General features: G+C 37.1%; 5 protein-coding genes and 1 long non-coding RNA gene across 9 annotated transcripts; 5 read left to right on the top strand and 1 right to left on the bottom strand.

Moving 5' to 3' along the window:
• Positions 1-4,880: 4,880 nt before the first annotated feature.
• Positions 4,881-6,902, bottom strand: LOC125576124 (protein KRI1-like). Its single transcript, XM_048735498.1, has one exon. It carries the CDS (start codon positions 6,900-6,902, stop codon positions 4,881-4,883), a length of 2,022 nt encoding a protein of 673 aa, XP_048591455.1.
• Positions 6,903-7,131: 229 nt separating this feature from the next.
• LOC125578292 lies at positions 7,132-8,689 on the top strand. Of its 3 annotated transcripts, XR_007316377.1 has the most exons (4): positions 7,132-7,824; positions 8,059-8,156; positions 8,225-8,318; positions 8,396-8,689. It is a non-coding gene; the product is annotated as an uncharacterized LOC125578292 (long non-coding RNA). The 3 variants fall into 3 exon arrangements; XR_007316379.1 differs by having other exon boundaries at positions 7,132-8,156; XR_007316376.1 differs by having other exon boundaries at positions 7,132-8,318.
• A 1,474-nt stretch (positions 8,690-10,163) lies between these two features.
• Positions 10,164-12,391, top strand: LOC106376504 (ubiquinol oxidase 4, chloroplastic/chromoplastic-like). 2 transcript variants are annotated; one of them, XM_048740687.1, is made up of 10 exons: positions 10,164-10,280; positions 10,312-10,511; positions 10,592-10,778; positions 10,847-10,940; positions 11,069-11,184; positions 11,283-11,391; positions 11,499-11,567; positions 11,657-11,728; positions 11,813-11,860; positions 11,976-12,391. In XM_048740687.1, exons 1-10 carry the CDS (start codon positions 10,179-10,181, stop codon positions 12,182-12,184), a joined length of 1,206 nt encoding a protein of 401 aa, XP_048596644.1. In that variant the 5' UTR covers positions 10,164-10,178; the 3' UTR covers positions 12,185-12,391. The 2 variants fall into 2 exon arrangements, with proteins under 2 accessions (XP_048596644.1, XP_013672048.2); XM_013816594.3 differs by having other exon boundaries at positions 10,175-10,511.
• A 445-nt stretch (positions 12,392-12,836) lies between these two features.
• Positions 12,837-13,980, top strand: LOC106376509. The gene has a single exon (XM_048740694.1). The coding sequence runs from the start codon at positions 12,917-12,919 to the stop codon at positions 13,526-13,528; it is 612 nt and encodes a 203-aa protein (XP_048596651.1). The 5' UTR covers positions 12,837-12,916; the 3' UTR covers positions 13,529-13,980.
• Positions 13,981-15,429: 1,449 nt separating this feature from the next.
• Positions 15,430-16,716, top strand: LOC106373524 (plastid lipid-associated protein 2, chloroplastic). Its single transcript, XM_048740690.1, has 2 exons — positions 15,430-15,983; positions 16,057-16,716. Exons 1-2 carry the CDS (start codon positions 15,535-15,537, stop codon positions 16,565-16,567), a joined length of 960 nt encoding a protein of 319 aa, XP_048596647.1. The 5' UTR covers positions 15,430-15,534; the 3' UTR covers positions 16,568-16,716.
• Positions 16,717-17,421: 705 nt separating this feature from the next.
• LOC106376503 (iron-sulfur cluster assembly protein 1) lies at positions 17,422-18,546 on the top strand. The gene is made up of 3 exons (XM_013816593.3): positions 17,422-17,801; positions 18,027-18,081; positions 18,235-18,546. Exons 1-3 carry the CDS (start codon positions 17,501-17,503, stop codon positions 18,356-18,358), a joined length of 480 nt encoding a protein of 159 aa, XP_013672047.2. The 5' UTR covers positions 17,422-17,500; the 3' UTR covers positions 18,359-18,546.
• The last annotated feature ends 4,837 nt before the right edge of the window (positions 18,547-23,383 follow it).

Here is a 23,383-nt window from a genome sequence, read left to right as displayed (position 1 = left end):
GTAATCAAATGAGGCAGTGATTAGTTTATTACGTGTTTATTGTTTAGGAATTTGACTCTGTATGACTTTCAAATCCAGCTGCTGTATTTGTAAAAACAAAAAAAAATTAAGTTGGCGAACAACAAAAAAATACCATAAAAATCTAGATGACACATTAGTTCGAGTATTTTTTGTAATACTAGTATCAGTTTTTAAACTCGTCGAAACTGGTATTACGTGAAAACGGGAACACGTCATACCTACAAACTGATTTTGTAACCCGTGAAACTATCGAACATTCCTAACTACTAGTAGAGTAAGACTAGAAGGAAGTGATTATTAACCGCGTGAATTCAATCACGTTTTAACTTTAAAAATAAAAATTATTTTTGTCTTACAAGATCACTTCATAATTACCTAATAGTACTTGCTTTATAAAAATCTACGCCTAACTATCTCACTAGAGCTTTTCTATGAAAATTCATGTCCAACCGGGTTTACTTGCACCATGTCGAAAACACTTTATAAATTTTTTTTTTGTAGTCTTTATAATTATTTAACAAATCGTTTTCTCTGAAAAATTGAAACCTCAACATTTTGGTGTAAAAAACAATAACGAACTCTTAGTTAAACTAAATAGCTTCCACAAACGTGTCCACATTTTAACATAACTTTTCTATCGGTCGTATGATGATATGTCCCTTGATCAAACTGGTCCGGTTCACACGAATGTAAATCGCAGAGTCTTTTTTTTTTTTTTTTGTCGTCTTCCCATCTAAGCTAGATCAAGTGGAGAACAGACGAGTCGATTCTCCGAGGAGCATCTCCATCTGTCCGGGTCTGATCTATATGGGAGAAAATATAATCTCTGGATCTTGCCTCTTTCGCTAACGCGTCTGCCCGGCCATTCTGACTCCGAGGAATATGAGATAGTCTCACATCCTCGAAATCATCTTGTAACCTCTGGAACTCTTCGAACTCTGTCGCGAATGCTGGCCAGTCCATCGGGTTTGTAATCATGTCCACTAAGTCCAAGCAGTCCGTCTCGAACCGTACCGATGTGATCCTCCTGTCTCTCATACATGCGGCTGCCCAAAGTAATCCTTCCATCTCAGCATGTAAAGCTGAGAGGCTCCTGTTATACGCCCGTAATCCGAAGTATTCTACGCCCATTTGATCTTTAAAACTCCACCCTAAGCCACTGACACTGCCATTATTGATCCATGATGCATCAATTTGACAGGTAGGGATTTGGGGTATCCCATGGGGCACTGTCTCAACCTCTATAGTAGGAGGATCGTCATGATCTTCATCTGCTTTCTCCTTTTCATTAGCCTTCCTCCAACATTCTGCCTCAAGAGACGCATGTTGGAGGGTGGCAAAGGGAGATACGTCTTTCCCATTGAAAAGTTTATCATTCCTCGCCTTCCAAATATACCAACAGATCCATGGAAAGGTATCGAATTGTGGTCTCAGAAGAGCCACCTCTTTTCTCTTCCATAATAGGAAGTTCATGTTTTGATATATAGATGTACTCGGGAAGTAACCCGGAAGGGACGGATAGTCCGATAAAGCCCAAACCTGAAGAGCTGGTGGGCATTCAAAAAGAAGATGATTAATCGACTCCACTGGGCCAGCACATCTAGGACAACTCCTATCGGTGCCCAGGTGTCTATACATAAGCCTCTCTGCCGTCGCCACACAGCCCGAGATAGCCTGCCACAAAAAATGCTTCATTTTACTCGGGGCATTTATCTTCCACACATGGCTTTGTAGGCCCGTGATACTTGGTTCTAAAGCCCCTTCCTGTGAAAGACTCAACTTGGCCGATCGAAGTAGGTCATAACCGGTTTTAACTGAATAAACTCCTGATTTTGTGTGGTTCCAAACATATCCATCCGGAGCACGAGAGCGGGAGGGCTTGAGCCCAAGTATCAAAGGGATATCATCTGAGTGGAAAAAATCCCGTAGAAGTTGTATATCCCACTCCTTGGTATCATTCCTAATAAAGGACTGAACAAGGAGTTGGGGTAGTCTGTATACAATGTGGTCAGCAGGTTTAGGCGGTCGAGCCACTATATCTGGGACCCAAGACTCACTCCAAACCCTCGTATCTTGACCCGTGCCAATTGTTTTCCGTAACCCCGAGATGAGTAGAGGTTTTGCTGCCATGATACTACGCCATCCATATGATGGTGAGTATGTACGCCGATCTTCCAAAGGAGAAGTGTGATTATAGTACCTTCCTTTTAGAACACGTGCTAGTAAGGAGTTCGGGTAATGAATAAGTCTCCATAATTGTTTTGCAAGAAGTGCGATATTGAAGTCATGGAGATCTCGAAAACCTAGTCCCCCCAAATCTTTGGGGATACAGATCTCGTCCCATGCTATCCAATGTAAACCTCTGCTGTTTTGTTTCGAGCTCCACCAAAAATTAGACGTTGTGCTCCTTAGTTTATCTGTAATGCCTTGTGGAAGCAAGTAACACGACATCACAAATGTCGGAACTGCTTGAGCCACAGATTTGACTTGAACTTCTTTTCCTCCTTTAGAAAGGAGTCTCGATGACCAAGTGTTGACTCGTCCATTGAACCGATCTTGTACAAAAGAGAACACTTTCATCTTTGAGCCACCGATTTGTTCCGGTAATCCAAGGTACATTCCCATGCCACCTTCAAGAGAGAAGCCTAGAACATCTTTTATATCTTGCTTCCGAGAATACTCCACTCGGTTTCCAAAGAACATCGATGATTTTGACGCATTTAGTCGTTGTCCTGATGCTTTCCCATATATATCTAGAATGTCCATGATCTCCTTGCATTGGCTTAATTCTGCCTTACAGAAGAAGAGACTGTCATCTGCGAAAAGAAGATGAGAGATCCTTGGGCTCGCCCTAGCAACACGGAGACCTAAAATCTTCTTTTCTGCTTCTGCTCCATTTAAAAGTGAGATCAAAGCCTCTGTACATAGAATAAACAAAAAAGGGGAGAGGGGGTCTCCTTGTCTTAACCCTCTCATTGGTAGGATTCGCCCTCTTGGTTGCCCATTGACTAAAACTTGATATGTGACCGACGTGACACAACACATAATGAGGTCAACCAGTCTTTCATCAAAGCCCATCTTCAGCATTAAAGCTGCTAAGAAACTCCACTCCACTCTATCGTAAGCTTTGCTCATATCTGTTTTAATAGCCATAAAGTCTTTCCTACATCGCTGATTCGTCCGTAAGGCGTGAAAGTTTTCTTGTGCTATCAGGATGTTGTCAGTAATCAAACGTTTTGCCACAAAGGCAGATTGTGTCTCTGAGACCAAGCACGGGATAACCCTCTTAAGTCTCTTGCACAAAAGCTTAGATATGATCTTGTAGCTAACATTACAAAGACTAATAGGTCTGAACTCAGTCATGTCTCGAGGTTTTTTCTTTTTCGGGATGAGACAAATATTTGTCTGGTTCAATAATGGGTCGAAACTACCCGTCGCAAAGAAATTTCGGACAAGTCTAATAATGTCTTGCCGCATCTCCCGCCAAAATTTTTGGAATAATTTACTAGTCATGCCATCTGGACCGGGTGCTTTATCCGGGTTGATGTCGAAAAGGGCTCTCCTAATTTCTTGTTCCGAAGGTTCCTCTAAGAGTAACCTATTATCGGTACTGGACACCTTTTCCGAGATAAAACGAAGGGAGGCGTCTAGTTCTGTCGGCAAAGAAGTAGAGAAGAGATCTCGAAAGTATTGAACAGCTACGTTCTCCACTTCGATTTCACTCTCTACCAACTTCCCATGTTTGTCTTTGATACTAACTATCCGATTTTGGGCTCTTCGTTGTTTTGTAGTGGCATGATGAAATTTTGTGTTCCTGTCCCCATCTTTGTGCCATTGATCCCTGCTTTTTTGTTCCCAAAAAGTATTTTCTTCTCGAAATGCCAAAATCAGTTGTCTTCTCAAATCCTCCAATTCTTCTGTTGTGGTGAATTCATCATCTTGTGCCATGTCTATCTTATGTTTTAACTCCTTAATTAATAAGGCAGAATTTGAAGGGTTTTGTTTTTTCCAGGAGCTAATTTTATTTCGACATGAGGTAACTTTTTGATGAAAATTCCTCATTGGAATCTCATCAAATTGTCCCCATCCCGAGATTACCGCTTCCTTGAACCCCGGTCTTCCGATCCATCTCTTGTCGAAGCGGAAGTTCTTTCTTCCCCTCTTAACACTAGACTGAATCCGTGCTAGGACCGGTCTATGATCTGAGCCCCATAGTTGTAAAAATTCTACAACTGAGTGGGTAAAAAGAGCGTGCCATTCTCCGTTTGCAACTGCTCTATCAAGTTTGCATTTTACTTTCCCGGATCTTCTTTTTCCCACCCACGAGAATGAATTTCCTTTATATGGGAAGTCAAGCATTCCACAATTTTCTAACATGATACGGAAAGGGAGAAAAGAGCATTCTAAACGACGCCTTCCTCCTCTCTTTTCATGGTTACCAGTGATCTCATTAAAATCTCCAATCATAAACCACGCTCCACTTCGGTTGGTACTCATGCGTGACAATCTTTCCCAAACTAGGTCTCGATGTCGAACAACAGGGTCCCCGTACACGAATGTCATAAAGATCGCGTGTCCTTCAAGTCTAGTTTCAATATCGATCATATGCGTATCCGTATATAAAATAGTAACCGAAGGATCATCCATATAAAAAAGTGCAAGTCCACCACTTCTACCAACAGGGTCAACAGTACAAACATGATCATATCCAAAAGAAACTTGCACATCTTGCAAAAAACTCCGATTGTTCTTAGTCTCCGAAAGAAATAAAAACTTAGGTAAAAAACAATGAAACAACTCATGTAGATGCTCCTTGGTCAAGTCGGCTCCCGCCCCTTGACAATTCCATGCAATTGTGTTCATCTTGGAATTTTTGGTGGTTTATTGCTTCCCACCTTTGCTGATTTTTTGTTGTTCTTCAAAAGTAAATCCGCCTTTTCAAAGTCACTTGGATCTTGGCCTTGGTCCGGAGAGAGAGTCTGATTGAGTTTTGGCCCACTCTTTGATACCTTGGCCTTGGAAGAGGCCCGACCCACCATTAGGTTTCTCTGTCTGAGAGAGACGCCAGTAGCAGTGGGGCTTGGAGTTCCTCTTTTCTTCTGTGTCGAGGATCGTGACGAACGGCCAGGCGTTAACTGAGCACAGCGGCTTCCAATTACCGATGTCTTCAAACCAGATTGCTTCGGACTCTCCTCAACCAATGCCTCTTTCGTTTCCTTCCCTGATTCCGTGGAACCTTCGATAATCAACGGCAGAGGTATACGATCAGAAGGGGGGGCAGGCTCCTCCTCCTGCTGCTTTTCGTCGTAGAGGAGTTCATCCTCATCCATCAAATCATCCTCATCAATATCAAAGGTAGCATCTTCATTCATCCAATCTTCCTCTTCTAAGATCCTTTCAGCATTAGGGTCCTCAAATTCTTTGTTGTCGTCTTGTATCTCTTTGTTTATGTTGGTCTCCGCTGTATGATCAGTCATCTCATCTTCCTCTAGTGTTTGCTCATACCAACTTTTTTCTTTCTTTTTTCCCATTTGCGCAGGTGGTGAGGAGTTGGGCTTTGGTGAGGAAGGGTTATTCTCGGCAGCGAATCTGAGACTCTTTTTTGCAGAACTTACAGTATCTGAAGAATCTCCAAAGTCTCCAACTTTCTCCTTCAATTTCAGTTCACCTGATGATCTTTTCTGTAATGAGAGCATAAAAGGTCTTTCTCTGACATGTTCTGGAGAGGAGATGCTACGACAAGCCAATTGGTTCTGATCAGACGTTGTTCCTTGAGTACAAACGTCCAGATGGAGAGCACGAGGGCCTTCAGGTACTTCCTTAGAACCATGAGTTTCAGAGACTAGTTTTTTTTCTGCTTTCTTTGCGTCCACTCTTTGTCTGCTTGATGCAAAAGAGTCATCATACCTTCTCTTGTTATATGTCTCTTTATTGAAAGTTGGCTTATCACGGTCTCTGTGAGCATTGCGATTGTCTCCACGGTGGTCATCTCTAGGAGCATACCGAGAGTCAATGCGTTTCCATACGCTATCCCGGTTATCTCTTTGAGGACCTTCCCCGGAGCGTCTCTCCTGATGGCTTGAAAGTTTCTGCTCAGCTACGTTGTGGCGTTTAGGGAGATCACCATTCCTGTTGATGTCTTTTCTGTTATTGTCGTTCCTTGGTTGGAGGCCTTGATCTCTGTTTACTTCTTTTGCTAATCTGTGCTTTTCTTTTTCTTTTTCAGACAGCTGTGGGCAGTTTTCATCTTCATGGGAGAGGAGACGGCATGAATGGCACCATCGATGTAGATTACCGTATTCAAGAGAGACAGGAACAATCTCACCGGTTGGAAGTTGCGCACGAAGAGCAAATTTTATGGGAAGATCAGCGTTCAACTCAACCTCGAATTTTGCTGTTTTTGCTTCCACCAAACCAACATGGCCGAGCCTTTTTCCAAGGGCCCTGAAGATCGGTTCGAGCCAGAAGTGTGTCGGGATCCCCATTGCAGAGACCCAAAAAGTCATAGTGTTTGGGAATGAGTCACCTATGTGAGGCGCCCATCTCTCAAGGGCGAAGGACCATTTATTGAAATGGCATGGTCTTTTACTCAGCACCTTCTGGAGGTCATCTTCTGAGTCGAAGTCGAACTGGAAACGGTGGTTCCCCAAATCTACGCCGCGGACTCGACCTTCAACGTCCCAAATGCTTGGCCTAGGCAGTAGAGCAATGAGAGCTTCAACATTGCGTCTTTCTCTATTGAAAAGCCTTCCTACCAAGCTGAGTCTGTAGCGAGCTATAAGCTCAGAGTTATCTACATCCGGCAGGATGACAAGGTCGTCATCTTCCTCCTCTTGAACTGTTGTCCTGTTTTTGTTTGAACTGGTAAGTGACTGAGACATCGCTTGTGTATCTAAAAACTCTAGTAACTTCTTCCTTTGTAGGAGCTAGGACCTAGCAAAGAGAAGAGAGAGAGCTTTCACTGGATCGCAGTTTTAAAACAGGGACCAAAACACTACTAGTAGTGCCGGCCGGCTGTAAAAACAAGACCATTCCTTGTTTGCATTGTTGAGGCTTTCAAGATCTTCCCAGTAGAGAGTTTTCATAGTCGATAGGGGAGAAGCTTGAGAGGGTTTAGATCCACTGCTTTTCCATGGGAGCAAAGGAAAATGGAGAAAAACTTTCAAGGGTTTTGAGAGCCAAACTTCACAGATCTTCGCCGAACTCTTCAGTAACAGGGGCCAAAGTATGTCGTGGGAGGATCAGTAGATCAGAGGCTACCCGGATCTGTTAATTTCAGACCAAGAGGACACGGCACGGTGGAGCCGTACATATTGTCCGTACTGTCGCCATTAGGGGAGCTTCTGGGGGAGTTACCTATAAAATTTCTTCTTAGCCCTCCACATCATCAGGAAGCATGGGGCTTTTGTTGACACGTGGCACTCCTAACAACGTATGTTATTCACTTTGATTTTTCTTTTTAACCTAACCAACCGTCGCCGTTCCAAATCCTCTTCTCAGCGATTCAAATCAAAAACGGCAGTCTTTACGGAATTGAACCCTCAATACCCACAACTTCATCTTGCTTCTTTACTTCTTCTTCAAGCTCGCTCATGGAGTATATATATAGAGGGTTTGAGCGTCTTCACAATCATCTATTTTGTCTGCCTTTAATGGCATAACCCTAAAGCTCTCTCACCAATATCCGATAATGGCTAATCAACAGCTCCGATTCTCAGAGCTCAAGATAGGCCGTAGTATAAATTTTGTGTCAAGATAGGAGGAAAGTCGATGGGTCTCGATCTGATCCTGCTTGATGGATAGGTAACTACTATAAATTTTGATGTACGTTAAAAACCATTAGGACCTTCTAAGAATAACATCTCACGGGGTAAGCCTCACCTGATGATGGTATCCTTTGATTAGGCATTTCGATCTCTGTTCTTTGTTTATTCGTCTCTTTGTCTTTTATTGTTTGCGTTATTGGATTTATATCTCGACGATGTAATTCGATTTTCATCGGGGGATGGGGGCTTAAGATTGTTTGGTATCGCGTAGATAACCAGCACTTGATATCTCCGTCGCGACCTTTCACTCTCGAGAGACAGTAGCTTTTCGTCATGGTGAATTCTCAAACCCACTCGAGAATCGGGATGGTACGCGTCGAATTCTTCTTCCAAAATTTGTGTTTATATATCTGCCCATTTTACTTCCTTCTGTGCAGGCAGAACATGAACAAGAAGCTATTAGGCAGAGGAAAATGCAAGAGCTGATGGCTCAACATGGCACTGTAACTTCTAATTTCTAATAACCTTCACGTATGCCAGTTCTGTTTTTTTTTTCAATTGAGAAAAATTGCATTTTGTGACTCATTGTGAACTAACCTGATGTGCAGGGGAAGCATGCAATCATCAGAATCCAGATCAATAGAAAGCGCAAGAAAATGCTAAGAGGTGTATCGTTTGTTATCTATTAGTTGAAAAAAACTCTATGTTGAGCTAAACTATTCTCTGATTGGAACGTATGTTTAGGGAAGCTGATGAACGTAGAAAAGTGATGCTTAGTCAAATGTTATCTTCCCAAGCGCGAGAGAGAAGTATTTCCCATAAAAAATGCTTTGGAATTCGTCTTTCTTCTCTTCATTTGTTTCTTGTGACTTAGAGTTAAACAATATCATTGAGTTTAAATTTGCCTCGGATGTGTTAACAGATCCAGTGGTATTGTGCGGTTGACGACGATTAGGAAGAAAAAATTAGGATGTGCTTTTTATATGTATGGAGATCTCACTGTTGAGCTGGTGATGTTGAGTTGGTGAGTTCACTGTCGCATGTTCATTCTGAGTGAATCTTAATGGTCTTCCAAATGGTAGGATGAGATAAGAGAGTAATCAGAAACTGGAACTCTGTATTTTTTTTTGGCATTTCCTATGTGAACCATCTCTATCTTCATTTTCATTTTTCTCATGATTTTTTCCCAAGTTCTTTGCTTATTATCTGACTTTTTTGCTAATGAATACATTCTCTAATCATGATTGATACAAATAAATATTTGTAATTCTCTTGGTTGTGAACGATTGATGCTGCTCCATCATCTTCTTCACAAAAAAAATCAAAGATCAAACTAAATACTAAAACAATCATTTGTCTAATAGGTGACGCTATCGTGCAACTTTTCTGCCAACATATCCATACATTTCTTTTTTTTATTGTTGCTAAAAATATCTAATACATTTCCTAACGATTGATTTACAACCTTCCTAAAACTATGTGATAACCTAAAATACAATGGTCTTAGTTAGCTTTGACACTCAAGTTGTTAATTGTTATAATTGAAGAGCAAGGGGACAATCTTTTTTTTTTCCTTTTTGTCAACAGCAAGGAGACAATCTAACCAACATAGATGGATCAGTCTACAAATGTTACTGTTTGCTCTCTCTATATTTTATTTCTAACTAATTTAGGTATACATAAATTAGTTTTAAGGAATATAAAAAGAGTATTTTTCAATTTCTATTACGAACAAAAATGAACATATCTATTTAATATAAATCCGATGAATGAATTGAGGTCTAGAAATATATTAATTTTTTCAAGGTTAATTTTATGCAAGAAAACAAATTTGGTGAATAGATATTGTTCTAACATGTTATATAAATCATTACATTTTATTTAATTTTTTTATTCAATAATTTATGTTCACTAAAAATCCGTTAATGGCTCTTTTAATTTAAACCAACAAATTTAATATAATCTTAAATTAAAATATATTTATTATTTTAAATTTTAATTAATTAAAATAATTAAAATATTAAATATTTTTATCGTAGACTCACCCGCCCGTAGGGCGGGCTAACCCCTAGTAGTTAATATAAAGTTCTTTTCACGCCGGTAAATTTTTTTTTGTTTCTTTTGTTTTTGCTGTTTTTAAATACCAAACATGATTGAATTCACGGGATTAAATTACAACACAGCAGTTTCTAGCCATACAGATGTTCGAAATATTAGCTACTCTCCTCTCTCACGGACTAGAAAATCAGTTAATGGTAATGACGTGTCACAAAACTTGGGCCTTAGGCCATACATGCTTCATTAGAAGCCCAAGAACGTAACCCGAGTCGGATAATTTGACTTAACCGGATCCTTTTTTGGTAGGAAATATCTCCGGCCGTGATTTGGTGTATGACGTCGACGGGCACGAGAGAAGTCGTGGAGAACCCATCAGAATATCCGCCCACCATCATCCTTGGGAACCCATATTCGTTTTCGTCTATTAACCCGCAAATTCCCCAAAAAAAAATCTTCATTTCGACGCAAAAAAATCAAAGCTTTACTTTTATTCCCTGTGACGGAGATGGCAGCTACGGTGGCGATTTCAGGCATCTCCTCACGGCCTTTGGTTGCTCTTCATCGCTCCAGAGCCGCCGCTGTTTCGTACAGTTCCTCTCGTCAACTCCTTCGTCATCGTCAACTCCTTCGTCATCGTCCTATCTCTTCTCCTCCCCTAAGTTTCAGGTTGCGTGATTTGAAAAAAGTTTTTGTCTTTCATCCGTTTCTAGTTTCTTGACTTGTTTGCTGTCTTTGCAACGTTTCAGGAACGTTCGTCGCGTTCAAGCAACGATTTTACAAGACGATGAAGAGAAAGTTGTGGTGGAAGAGTCTTTTAAAGCTGAGACTTTTCGTGGTAAAGAACCACTTCTCGAGGAGGAGTCGGATACGAGTTCTAGTGCTCTGGAGGCTTCGGTCATCAAGCTTGAGCAAGGAGTCAATGTCTTCCTTACAGTTAAGGGTCTTGATTGAATTGTGTGTTCAGATCACCTGTGCGTCTAACTGATTTGTTTTTCCCTCAGGACTCGGTGATTAAGATACTCGACACACTCTACCGTGACCGGACCTATCCAAGGTTCTTTGTGCTTGAAACCATTGCTAGAGTCCCTTATTTTGGTAAGTGCATCCCTTTAGAGGCATACATATGTTTATATGTTTTCTTCCTTTTGTCTATCAATAGTTTATGGAGCTGATGAATGCCAATAGGGGAACATGATGTTTAGTTAACGTATTGCTCAATGCAGCTTTTATGTCAGTGCTACACATGTATGAGACCTTTGGTTGGTGGAGGAGAGCTGATTATTTAAAAGTCCATTTTGCTGAGAGCTGGAATGAGATGCACCACTTGCTCATCATGGAAGTGAGAACTTCACAAGCTTCCCATTCTTCTACTAGTTTCATACTCTCTACTTAAATAGTTGGTTAAAAATTGTGAAATGCATGGTTTTTGTATCACAGGAACTGGGTGGAAACTCATGGTGGTTTGATCGTCTTCTGGGCCAGATCGTAGCAACCTTCTATTACTTCATGACCGTGTTCTTGTATATCGTTAGCCCAAGAATGGCATGTAAGTTTCTTTTAAAACCATTAATCATGCCGTGAGAGTCAATTGATTCTACAAAAACTGCTTCTGGTCGAGATGACTTGATTAACCTGTGTGTTACCGCGACGCAGATCACTTTTCAGAATGTGTGGAGAGTCATGCGTTTGAGACTTATGACAAATTTCTCAAGACCAATGGAGGTTATTGTTTTTTTTACATTTTCAATATTAGTTTTTAAATTTGCACAAAAGTCTTCAACAATCTTTTTACATTCCGTATTGTTCATCAGATGAGTTGAAGAAATCGCCTCCACCTGACATCGCCGTAAAATACTATACCGGAAGCGACATGTACTTGTTTGGTAAAAGATTAACCTTTTGTTCTTGAGTTACTCAGATTGTCTTCCTTTTTGACTAAGTACGAGTCTCTCTATTTTTGTCTGCAGATGAGTTCCAAACATCTAGAGCTCCAAATACTAGAAGGCCGGTCATAGGTAACGATTTATATATGCAACATTGTTATCAGTTTGTGACTTTACTTTGGTGTTGCTTTTGTAAAGACCTCTCTCTAACGTGTTGTAATGTGATTATGTTGTTGGGGGGGGGCAGAGAATTTATACGACGTGTTTGTGAACATAAGAGACGATGAAGCAGAACACTGCAAGACGATGAGAGCTTGTCAGACTCTAGGAAGTCTCCGTTCTCCACACTCCGTTTTAGAAGACGAAGAGTGTGATGAAGAATCAGGATGTGTTATCCCTGAGGAGGCTCATTGCGAAGGTATTGTAGACTGCATCAAAAAATCCATTACTAATTAAATAAATCAGGAAGACACAAGACCAAAGATGGATTGTATCAACTTAAAGTTAAAAGAATAGATAAAGCCAATATATATACTTAGAAAATAAAGGAAAAGTGTGAGATTCCCCATTGTTATGTATGTGGGAGAGAATTCTTAAATGGTTATATGATGTAAAATTACTTTATTCAACTAGTTAACTATTTTAAAATCATTTTTAGTCGTTTTTTTTGTCAATCATTTTTAGTCGTTACTTCATCGTTTTATGCAACATTAAGTAAATAAAATGTGGTTGGTTTGTCTATAATTTCTTTGAACTATCTAGAATAACATTGTACACTGTGATTTACTTTTCGGAAGAAGATGATCGAAAATGTTTTTCAAGTACAAAATATCATCATCATCTTAAAAAGCTCTCATTGGTATTAGCGTTAGAGTCTCTCTCTCTCTCCTCCCGTAATTGGGGAAAATTATGGCGCGAAGATGACGACGTAAATGGGGACATCTCACGTGGGAAAAGCCTTGATTAATGCGCCTCTCTCTTTAATTTCACTCTTCCTTTTTTTTATTTTTTACCTTTTTCTTTTAGATTTCAAATTATTTTTCCGCCACGGTGGTTAATCAAGAACAAACATTTTCCCGCCATAAATCATCCCCCCGTAGTTTATAAACAATCTCTCTCACCCTCTCATGGCGGAGCCGATCCGTCTGTTTCACCATCAGAGAAGAGATTCTAGAACTGAGTCGAATAATGAGTGACTTCGATCTCGGAACGACTCAGAGGATGACGACTGAGACACACCGCACGACGACGTTTCTTGATCTTCTCCGACGCCAGATGAGCGTTGCCGATCGCACCAGGAGAAAGCGGACTCTTAGAGAGCGGTTGAGATTCAAATGCATTGCATGCTGTGGGCCCACCATCAACAATACAACAACTAGTGCTACTCTCCACAGTCCAACCTCTAGAGAAGACGAAATCGAAGAACAAAGTGAAATCCAGTTCGTTCCCGGGTCAGACGCTGGATCGGGTTCGGGTATGAATCTCGCGACGGCTTTAGAGGCGGAGAGATACAACCGGGGAGAACCGGCGGTTGATATGACGCCGAGGAGAGTGTCGTTGATGAGATTACTGGATGAGACGGCGGAGAGAGTGGACAATGACGGGAGGGAGACGGAGATATCGACGGCGTCGATGGAGACGTTAACGGGTAACGATTCGGTGTGCTGCGTGTGTATGGGAAGGAAGAAAGGCGCTGCGTTTATTCCCTGTGGACATACTTTTGCAGAGTTTGCTCCAGAGAGCTGTGGCTCAACCGAGGCTCGTGTCCTCTTTGCAACCGTCCGATCATCGAGATCTTAGATATATTTTGAAACCAATCGAATGGCTGTAAATTCTCGATCAACATAGTTTTTACAGTTTGTTACATTTCGTTTGTTATGGAAAGATGATGTAAATTTCAAAAAAATACAAGATATTCTGTTCAGAAGGCCCATTAAGTCAATTATAAGCCCAATAAACATATAGTTTGGACGTTTCCTCTCAATCGCGCTTTTCCGAAACGCCAGAAAAACGCTGTGAAGATATTTATCGCATGGTAGCAGATCTCGACCGTTAAAGGACCAAAGTAGTTGGCAAACTGAGCGATAATCAGAAAACGGCCAGACAATAGTACACTGCCGAAGTTTCTAGCATCGTGTCATTTGCATGGCGCCTAATTCTCGTCGAGAACTAGAGATAATAAAGAGCAACTTTCCTAAACAATAATTTCTGTCTATCCCTAAATATTTTTTTTTTGTTTTTTGCAGAGAAACTTTCTTGGGAAAATTGCCAAAAGAGAATAAAAAAACCAGGTTGTTGTCCCTTTGGTATAAAACTAGTTTTGTCCATTTTTTCTCCTTTTTACCCTTTGTATTTCTGAAAACTAATGAAATAAATAATTTTGAGAATCAAAAAAATTATTAAAAATATAAACAATTAATAAAACATCCATATACACAAGCTGGTAATTTTGTTTTGTTCAAAAACTTGGTAAATAAGATTTTTAAGATACGTTCTACTAAAAGTAGAATGCATCTTCAACATAAAATAGTATAGTAGAAAACAATTTCTAAAATAAACACGTTCATCTACTTCTTTTAGAACGTCCATTTTACTATTTACTAAATTTCTAAAAAAGAGGAATGTGCATTCTACTAATCGTAAAGGTATCCACTTTCCTTCCGAATGCATCTTCTACGTTTATAAAGTATTCTAAATTTTAGGGAATGTGTTTTCTACAATGTACTCTTACGTCTACTCAAAGTAGAAAATGTATTCAAAATTTTTATCATTCTTCTAAACTTTTAGAAGTCGCCTTCTACGGATAAGAATACCTGATTTTTTGCGAAAATTAATGAAATTTCAGTTAAGGAAATATTATAAAAATCTCCTAAAAATATTCTAACTTCCTAAAACGTGTTATGGTCGATTTTACTTGAAAAAATGAAAGAAAAAAATGATTATCCCTTCTCTTCTTCATCAATCTATGGTTTTCCCATAGTTTTTCTTTTGATTCTTCTCACAAACTCTTGTTCTCTATGATGCATATCTATACCGTTTTTTTTTTTCGATTGCCTTTCAATTTTTTTTTTCATTTTTTCCATTAACTTCTATTTTAAATTCAAATTAACTTTTAAATTGTGTTTAATTAGATTAAATATAGGGATAGTTTTGGGATTATGAGAAAAATTATACTATTGAGACAACTTCATGTTGGTTTTATACCAAGGGGACAACAACCTTGTTTTTTTGTTCTCTTTTAGCAATTTTCCCAACTTTCTTTTTCATTTATTAGTACTTTCCATGTGCACACAGAAACAATGTATTTTGTTTACTTCAAAATTTCACAAAGTACAAAAGCATTTAAAGGGCATTATGTGACACACGTCATACAATTTAATGAGCTCTATGACTTTCAGTTTGAAGATCTAATTATAGCATTGAATCACATCGTAATTACAGATTATGATTATCTGTGTGTAAAATTGTACTCCTAGTTTCAGAATCCCTTACTAATCAATCCTTTATACATTTTGAAAATTAGTCAGCATGTGTCAAATTGGATTTCTTGCCATAAACAAGAGCCAAAAAAAACCCTAAACAATGATCGCCTCACACCACGATGCTTAAGATGTCTGTCTGATTATCGTGCCTTTGATTTTACCAATTTATGTGGCTAACATTTATTACCCCTCGTGATTTGGTTTGAGATCACGTCATTTGCCAAATCAGCAGTAATGATGGCTATAAATTAGAACTCAGTATGTACATTTTTCTTGTTCACTAGCTTCGAAGTTTCTTTCGAATAATTAAAAAAAAACAAAACAATGGCGACGGTTCAGTTCTTCAACCAATTCCCCTGCAAAACCCGAGTCCAAAGCTCAGCAAACTCAAAACCCCTCTCCAAGCCACCGTCTTCGCTGGTGCCGATGAGCGCGCTCACTCGCCGTCCGTCGTTTCCCCCCGGAGAATTCGCCGTTTCTCGTTCTGATTTCAGAGTCAGAGTCATCGATGCGGAAGACGAGTTGGATCCGGAGACGAGTGAGGGAGGAGGATCTGCTCTATTGATGGCGGAGGAAGCAATCGAATCCGTGGAGGAAACAGAGGTTCTCAAGAGATCGCTGGTGGACTCTTTGTACGGCACAGACCGAGGTTTGAGCGCATCGAGCGAGACGAGAGCCGAGATCGGAGATCTAATCACACAGCTCGAGTCCAAGAACCCTACACCAGCTCCCACCGATGCTCTCTTCCTTCTCAACGGCAAATGGATCCTCGCGTAAGTTTCCCGACACAAACTCTTATCCTTTGTGTTTCGTTCGTTATAATTATATCTGTTTTTTTTTTTGCAGGTACACATCGTTCGTTGGTTTGTTCCCGTTGCTTTCACGAGGGATCGTGCCGTTAGTTAAAGTCGATGAGATCTCACAGACTATCGATTCAGACAACTTCACGGTCGAGAACTCTGTTCTGTTCGCGGGTCCGTTAGCTACAACCTCGATAAGCACCAACGCCAAATTCGAAATCCGTAGCCCCAAACGCGTCCAGATTAAGTTCGAGGAAGGTGTGATCGGAACTCCTCAGCTGACGGATTCGATCGAGATCCCGGAGTATGTTGAGTTTCTTGGTCAGAAGATTGATCTTACTCCGATCAGAGGGTTGCTTACATCTGTACAAGACACGGCTACGTCTGTGGCTAGAACCATATCGAGCCAGCCACCGTTGAAATTCTCTTTGCCAGGGGACAGTGCACAGTCGTGGCTGCTCACGACTTATCTGGACAAGGACATTAGGATCTCTAGAGGAGATGGTGGAAGCGTCTTTGTGCTTATCAAAGAAGGAAGCCCTCTCTTGAACCCTTGAACTCTTTAATGCCAAGTACAAACTAAGTGTTTAATATTGTTGTTGTAGTGTTAATCGTTTGTTTTAACTCGGATGGTATGGAGTTAAGAAATAATGTTGTAGTTGCTATAAAAAATACAAAAAAAAAATATACAAATGTTAAGAATCTCTTGCTCTTTGGGTTTCTTTTTAGCATATCCAACAAAGAAACGTGATAACAACGAGTATGTGTTGCTTTAACTGCCACCTTCAATTTGTTTTTTCTTTTAATAACTCACCTTCAATTTTTTTATATTTACCTTTTAGCTCTCAATATCATTTATAGTTTTCATCCTTGCAAATTTTACCATTCTTCTTGTATATTAAGCTAAGTTACTCTAAAATATAACTATAAATAGCATAAACGTGTTAGTAGAATATTTAAAACAAAATGATAAGTGATAAAATGTGATAAAAATCGTTCATTCATTTTTAATATTGTTAAAATAAAGTAATGCTTTGAGAAGGCGAATTAGTGCTTTATTTAATTTTCAAATTATATTTCAAAATTTAATTGGATAAAATAAATAGAAAATCAAAACTTTTAAATAAAATTAAAGAGATAAGGTTATGAATTATCATTAAACATTATTATTGTTTAAGGATTTATGAATTTTTTAGTCTTCTAAATCATGAATTGTGAGTGAGCAGGCTTGATAAAGGTCATGAAAAAAAAAAAAAAAATAATCGTTTGCAAGGAAACAGTCATCTCATCCGATTAGCGTGTCTCAAATTAGCTAAAAAAACAATAATTAAAAACAAGATAAAGATCCGAGAACCGTCCACGTGTCACACCTTATGTCCGAACCGAACCGGCTTCTCGTAACCACATAAACGAAACTCCCTTCATTTCGATAAATATCCGCAGAACAGAAGCACTCCCAAACAAACAAACAAACAAACCCTAAATCGACGATGATGATGATCAGGCAAGCTGCGAAGAAGGCTCTAGGGCTTACGTCACGCCAATCGACTCCTTGCTCCGTCGGTATCTTCCGATCGTACCATGAGAACGTCATCGACCACTACGACAATCCCCGCAACGTCGGGTCTTTCGACAAGAACGATCCCACCGTCGGCACGGGGCTCGTGGGGGCTCCCGCCTGCGGTGATGTAATGAAGCTGCAGATCAAGGTCGATGAGAAGACCGGTCAAATCGTCGATGCTCGCTTCAAGACCTTTGGTTGTGGTTCCGCCATCGCCTCGTCATCTGTCGGTATGTAATATTTGGTGAAGATCTTCATGTTCTGTTCCGTTGTCCTGTAATTAATGAAATTAGAGGACTTGAGGTTCAATTAGAGATTCTGATTAGTTGTTCTCAAATAGATTTATTTGGGTTCAAATCGATTGTTCTCTTATGTATGCTATGTCTTATGGTCCTTCCTTGTGGTTAGTCTACACGGCTTAGTGATTTCTGTTTGTCTGGTTTTGATGTTTTCAGCCACTGAATGGGTGAAAGGCAAAGCTATGGAGGAAGTCCTGACCATCAAGAACACGTAACTACTCTTTGTTTTGTCTCTTACATTTGTATGTTATAATCTGGCATTATTTCTATTCGTGCTTTGAAGGCATTAAATAATATGTTTTGAGTTGTTGTTGTTGCATTACGTGAACTTGTGTTGAATGTGTGCTTTTTCTTATCTGTGAAGCGAAATCGCGAAGCATCTTTCTCTCCCACCAGTGAAGCTTCATTGCAGTATGTTGGCCGAGGACGCCATCAAGGCAGCTGTGAAAGACTACAAGGAGAAGCGTGTGAAGACAAACGGTGCTTAAGAAACCCACACAGGCTTGATTCCTTCTGTTAATGTTTATGCCATTATGTGTATATGATGGTGAAAACAGGGGAGTTGTAGAAGAGGACCTATATGTTTATGTTCTCTTAAAGGTTCAAGTCTAAGTACTTTTGAATAAACTCTGTTTGACAAAAACATCTGAGAAGAATGATTTACTTTTGCTCTGTAGGTCTTTGTTGTTTGATATTTTTCCTTTTTTGTGAGATTTATATCATGGAGTATTGATATTAAGCAGTCTCAAACTAATCGACTTCCTCATGAAAAGGGAAAATATTGATAGATTACATGAACTTTTATTAAAAGGCAAAGGGAACTAAACATCAACTTCCACGTTTGAGGATAGAGAGAGATAGATCATGGTGATCACACTCACATGGTCTCCTCAGAAGCTTTGTCACATGTATAGGTACAGAAACACATTCTGAATGGGTATCTCGGCTGGCCTGGATGTACCTCAGGGACCTTGCATTCGCACTTGCTGGTTGTAATACAGAAGTCTAAAATCCCGATGCACTCCCCACCTTCCACTTCTATAAAACACATAACCACATACAACAAATTTCAAATACTTAAATTGAATATTCGAATATGCGTACATGATTTATGAACCTGTGGGAGAATGAAGGAGGAAGGAGAGAGGAAGGAAAGCAACAACAACTGTGGTAGACCTCGAGCTATCCATTTCATTATTTTATCTTCTTGATTTGCTTATTGCCCTCGTTCTAGCTAGTGTGTTTATAGCAGCGGAGGAGGAGGGAAAAGGCTGAGATTTCCACGTAGGTACAACCTTATTTAACATTTGATTTTAAGACTCTGATCAAGGTGATGATATCATGTGGGTATTATTTTAAAACAAAACTTAAACAATGGCTAATTACTTTTATTATCCGCCAATGACTAAGTATTTATCTACTAATAATAGCAATCCCAATTAATTCCAAAGGTTGTGTGCTTTTATAGAAAATATATTTATTAGATTATTAGAGATAAATAAATATTTTTCAGAAGTACAAGATTTGACTTATATTTAATTTTCAATAAAATAGGTTTGGGACAAAAATAACATATATGGAGAAAATGGAAGTTTTATCATCTTGAAGAAAATATAACGTTTCGAAAATTCAAGTGGATTATTTCCACAATGGTTTTAAGTAAACAATTGTAATTATCTAGATGAATATTTGAAATTATTTAAATGTTATATTGTAATTGTTTATATAAATATTCACAACTTTTAAATGCTCAATTATAATATTTGATGATTAACCATTCTAATCCGGCTGATTATTGCTAACTAAAATTTAACTATTTAAATTTTAACATTATTTTTCTGCGATTAACATTGTTGCTTTAAGTGAAAATGTATAGTCTCCAGAATGCTCTGTCTCATATATAGCTTTGAATAACAGGTGTTGCTTCCTTTACCCTTAGCTCCTCGACAATGAGGCTGAAGACAATGTCCTAATTTCATTTTTAGTGAAATTTTTGTTTGTCGAGAATTTTTTTTTACTATAAAAATAATTCATTTAACTTTGGTTCTAATTCGGTTGATATAACAATCAATAAAACAAATAAATATTGTCACTAATAAAGTATTCCACAAATATTTTCAGTAAAACTATATATGATATGCAATTATATATCTTTTTCATTTAGAATATTTTTTTTATTGAAATGGTTTGTGGTTATTTCTCATTTTACTTATATTATACATTTTTAAAATTCATGAAAAAATAAAAGATCTGTATTTTTTCCTTATTTTATTATACTTTGATAGCAAAATAAGATGCTTTCTATAGAAGTATAGATTTACAAAGTGGCATATATCTACTAATAATAGCAATCCCAATTAATTCCAAAGGTTGTGAATCTCACTTATGTTGAAAGGTTGTGTCTTTTCTAAAAGATGTTTAAGGGGTTATATCTTTTCTAAAAGTTTAATGTTGGAAGGTTGTGTCTTTTCTAAAAATTGTCTAAATAGTTTTGCTTTTTTCTTATGATGTAAAATGTCTTTGTATAATTCTTTGTTTTATGAGATATGTATATGTTAGTGTAATGGGTTAAGTTGATAAGTTGTGACTATTCATATAAGTACCTTTTCAAAAGTGAAAAGTTGTAACTATTCTTATAAGTATCTTTTCAAAATAACTACCTTTAAATTGGAAGAATGTGACTATTCAAATTGAAGAGTTGTGACTATTCAAATTGAAAAGTTGTGACTATTCAAATTGAAAAGTTGTGACTATTCAAATAGATTTTTAAAATCTATAAATAGTTTCTGCCATGTATTTCTCAAAATAAAATTTTCACTAATCAAACTAATAATAAAATGGTAGACACAAAATATTCAAGAGGTACGTACATGTTTTTTTTAAACTAAAGTACATACATGTTTTGTTAGTCGGTTTGTAGGAAATTCATTAACAAGCTTGAAAAGGGCACTAAGAGTTAGCATTTGTTTGGTTAAAGTTGAAAAGAATACCAACTCAAGTGCATAAAAACAATAATATAGACTTTCTGCATTATGAGAGTTTGTATATTGATTCACCTAAATAGATTTTTCAACGGTAGTGATGATACGGATGAATTTCTTTTATTGTGGTAAAACCAATAAAACAATAATTAGAAAAAATCGTTAAAGATGCTGTAGAGTCACGAAGAATAAAAAATTATGAATAGTTGCACCTTTTGGTCAATATGTTCAATAATATTATTTGTGTATGCATGAAAGGTTGCATACTAAATTCTAGAATTATAGAAACAGACTTTTCTTGTAGAAACAGTTATTAAGTAAATTGTTTGTGAAAGGTCACAATTTAGGATGCCAAGAGGTGTCAAGTACAAAAAGAGTTTTTAAGTGGATGTTAGATAAATTTGTTAACTTATTATGAAAAAGTTCAATAGTTAATTTTCTGAAAATATATTACGTTTTATCATGAAAGGGTCAGTGAAAAGATTCAGTAATTAATTTCTGAAAAATACAAATTCTCAATAAATGAACATGTTTTTTTGGCTTAAGTGAATGAGTTTTTAAAAACTTTTTACTATAAAAAAAATTAATGGTTAAACTTATGAAAATATACAATTTTCCGTTATGAAAAGATTTAATGAAAAATTTCAATGGTTAAGTTTTTGAAAAGATATAACTCTTGAAAGATTATCTTTTGCTAAGTGAAACTATGATGTCATACTCAAGATCTTAAATAATATTCAAACCATTAGATTAAAGGTAAAGAATAAACTCCACCGTTAGATTTAGTTTTTATTTTCCTATAAAAATGCTGACATTACAGTTTAGATAAATAGCTTTGTTATTATATATAGAGGCTCAATTGATTCTTAAAAGGCTTAAAAGGTTATAAAAATATTGAAAGATTGTGTCTTTTTATTTTAGAGGTTGTACTGATTTGTAAAAGGTTATCAAAATATTGAAAGGTCTATTTCTATTTTAGAGGTTGCATTGTTTCATATTTTGTCCATTTTCATATTTGAAATTGCTTTGATTTTTAATAGATTATCAAAATATTGAAAAGTTATGTCTTTCATTTTAGAGGTTTTGTTGATTCTTAAGTGATTATTAAAATATTAAAACGTTGTGTCTTTTCATCTTAGAGAGGTTTCATTAATTTTTAAGAGATTATTAAAATATTTAAGGATATGTATTTTCATAATGATAACGTTTTGCATATTTTGTATTTTTTTTTATTTTTAAGGTTGCATTGATTCTTAAGAGGTTATCAAAATATTAAAGTTGTGTCTTTTCATTTTAGAGGTTGTATTGATTCTTAAGAAGTTATTAAATATTAAAAAGTTGTGTCTTTTTATTTTAGAGGTTGCATTGATTCTTAAGAGGTTATTAACATATTAAAAAGTTGTGTATTTTCATCTTAGAGGCTGTACTGACTTTTAAAAAGTTGTCAAAATATTTAAGGACGTGTCTTTCATAATGATAGTGTCTTGTAATCAAATTTTAAAGATTTATAAGTAATTATCAGTTCGTCTAAAGGTATATCTTTTTATTCCAAATTCTTAAGAGGTTATTAAAAATGTCTAAAGATATGGCTATTCATTCTAAAGGTTGCATACATTTTTTATGAATTTTGTTTGCTTTCATTTTCATATCTGTTTTGGATACATTTTAAATAATCTTAAATTATTTTTAAAATACTCAGATAATTCGGTTTGTTGGAAAATTTACATTTTATAAATTATATGCTAAGAAGTAATATATATTATTTTCCAGTTATATTCTATGGCTTATTTTTTTATTTTTGAAACACAAAATATTTTATCGTGTATGATATCATGTTCTGGTGGGGTTTTTTTCTTCTAATATTTGGTTTGGTTAATTTATTGTGTTTCAGATAAAATACCTGAGCCTATTTAGACAATATTATTTATTGATAGATAGATATTACCAAAATGTAAAGCAAAAAAAAAGTATTTTTATATATGCACATTTTCATTTATGCTTAAATTTGATATACATGTTTATTTGTTGAATTTCTAATTACACTTAAAAGAGAAATTATTGTTAGAGATTAAAATGAATCTTTTACAACCGTTTAAATGAACTATAACAATTGTTTAGATGAACAATTACTACCAATTAAATGAAATATTGTAACTATGAGTAATTCAATTTTTTGGTGGTTGACCATTGCATTCTTTTAATGAACCATTGTAATTGTACATTTTAATGATTATAGCATTTGGTGACTGTAACTTATGGTAATGAGTCATTGCAATTTTGGTGCTAAGTGTTAACCACTGCAATCACTAACCAATCATTGCAATGTGGAAAGTATTCTAATACACCCTAGTTGGAAAAAATCTATTCTAACTACCCCACTCTTTTTCTCACTACCCTACATTTTTTCCCTTTCCCTTCCTACCCTTTCTTTCCTCATAATATATATTGTTTTCTTTTTCTTTTTGTTTTCAAATACAGTGGGACCCGCCGAGATCTTTTCTTTTCCTTTTCTTTTATATTATTTTTGTTTAC

Source organism: Brassica napus, chromosome A1 (genome assembly GCF_020379485.1).
Source record: "Brassica napus cultivar Da-Ae chromosome A1, Da-Ae, whole genome shotgun sequence".
NCBI lineage: Eukaryota > Viridiplantae > Streptophyta > Magnoliopsida > Brassicales > Brassicaceae > Brassica > Brassica napus.
The sequence above is the reverse complement of the archived record's forward strand: the minus strand, read 5'-3'. Positions and strand labels throughout refer to the sequence as shown.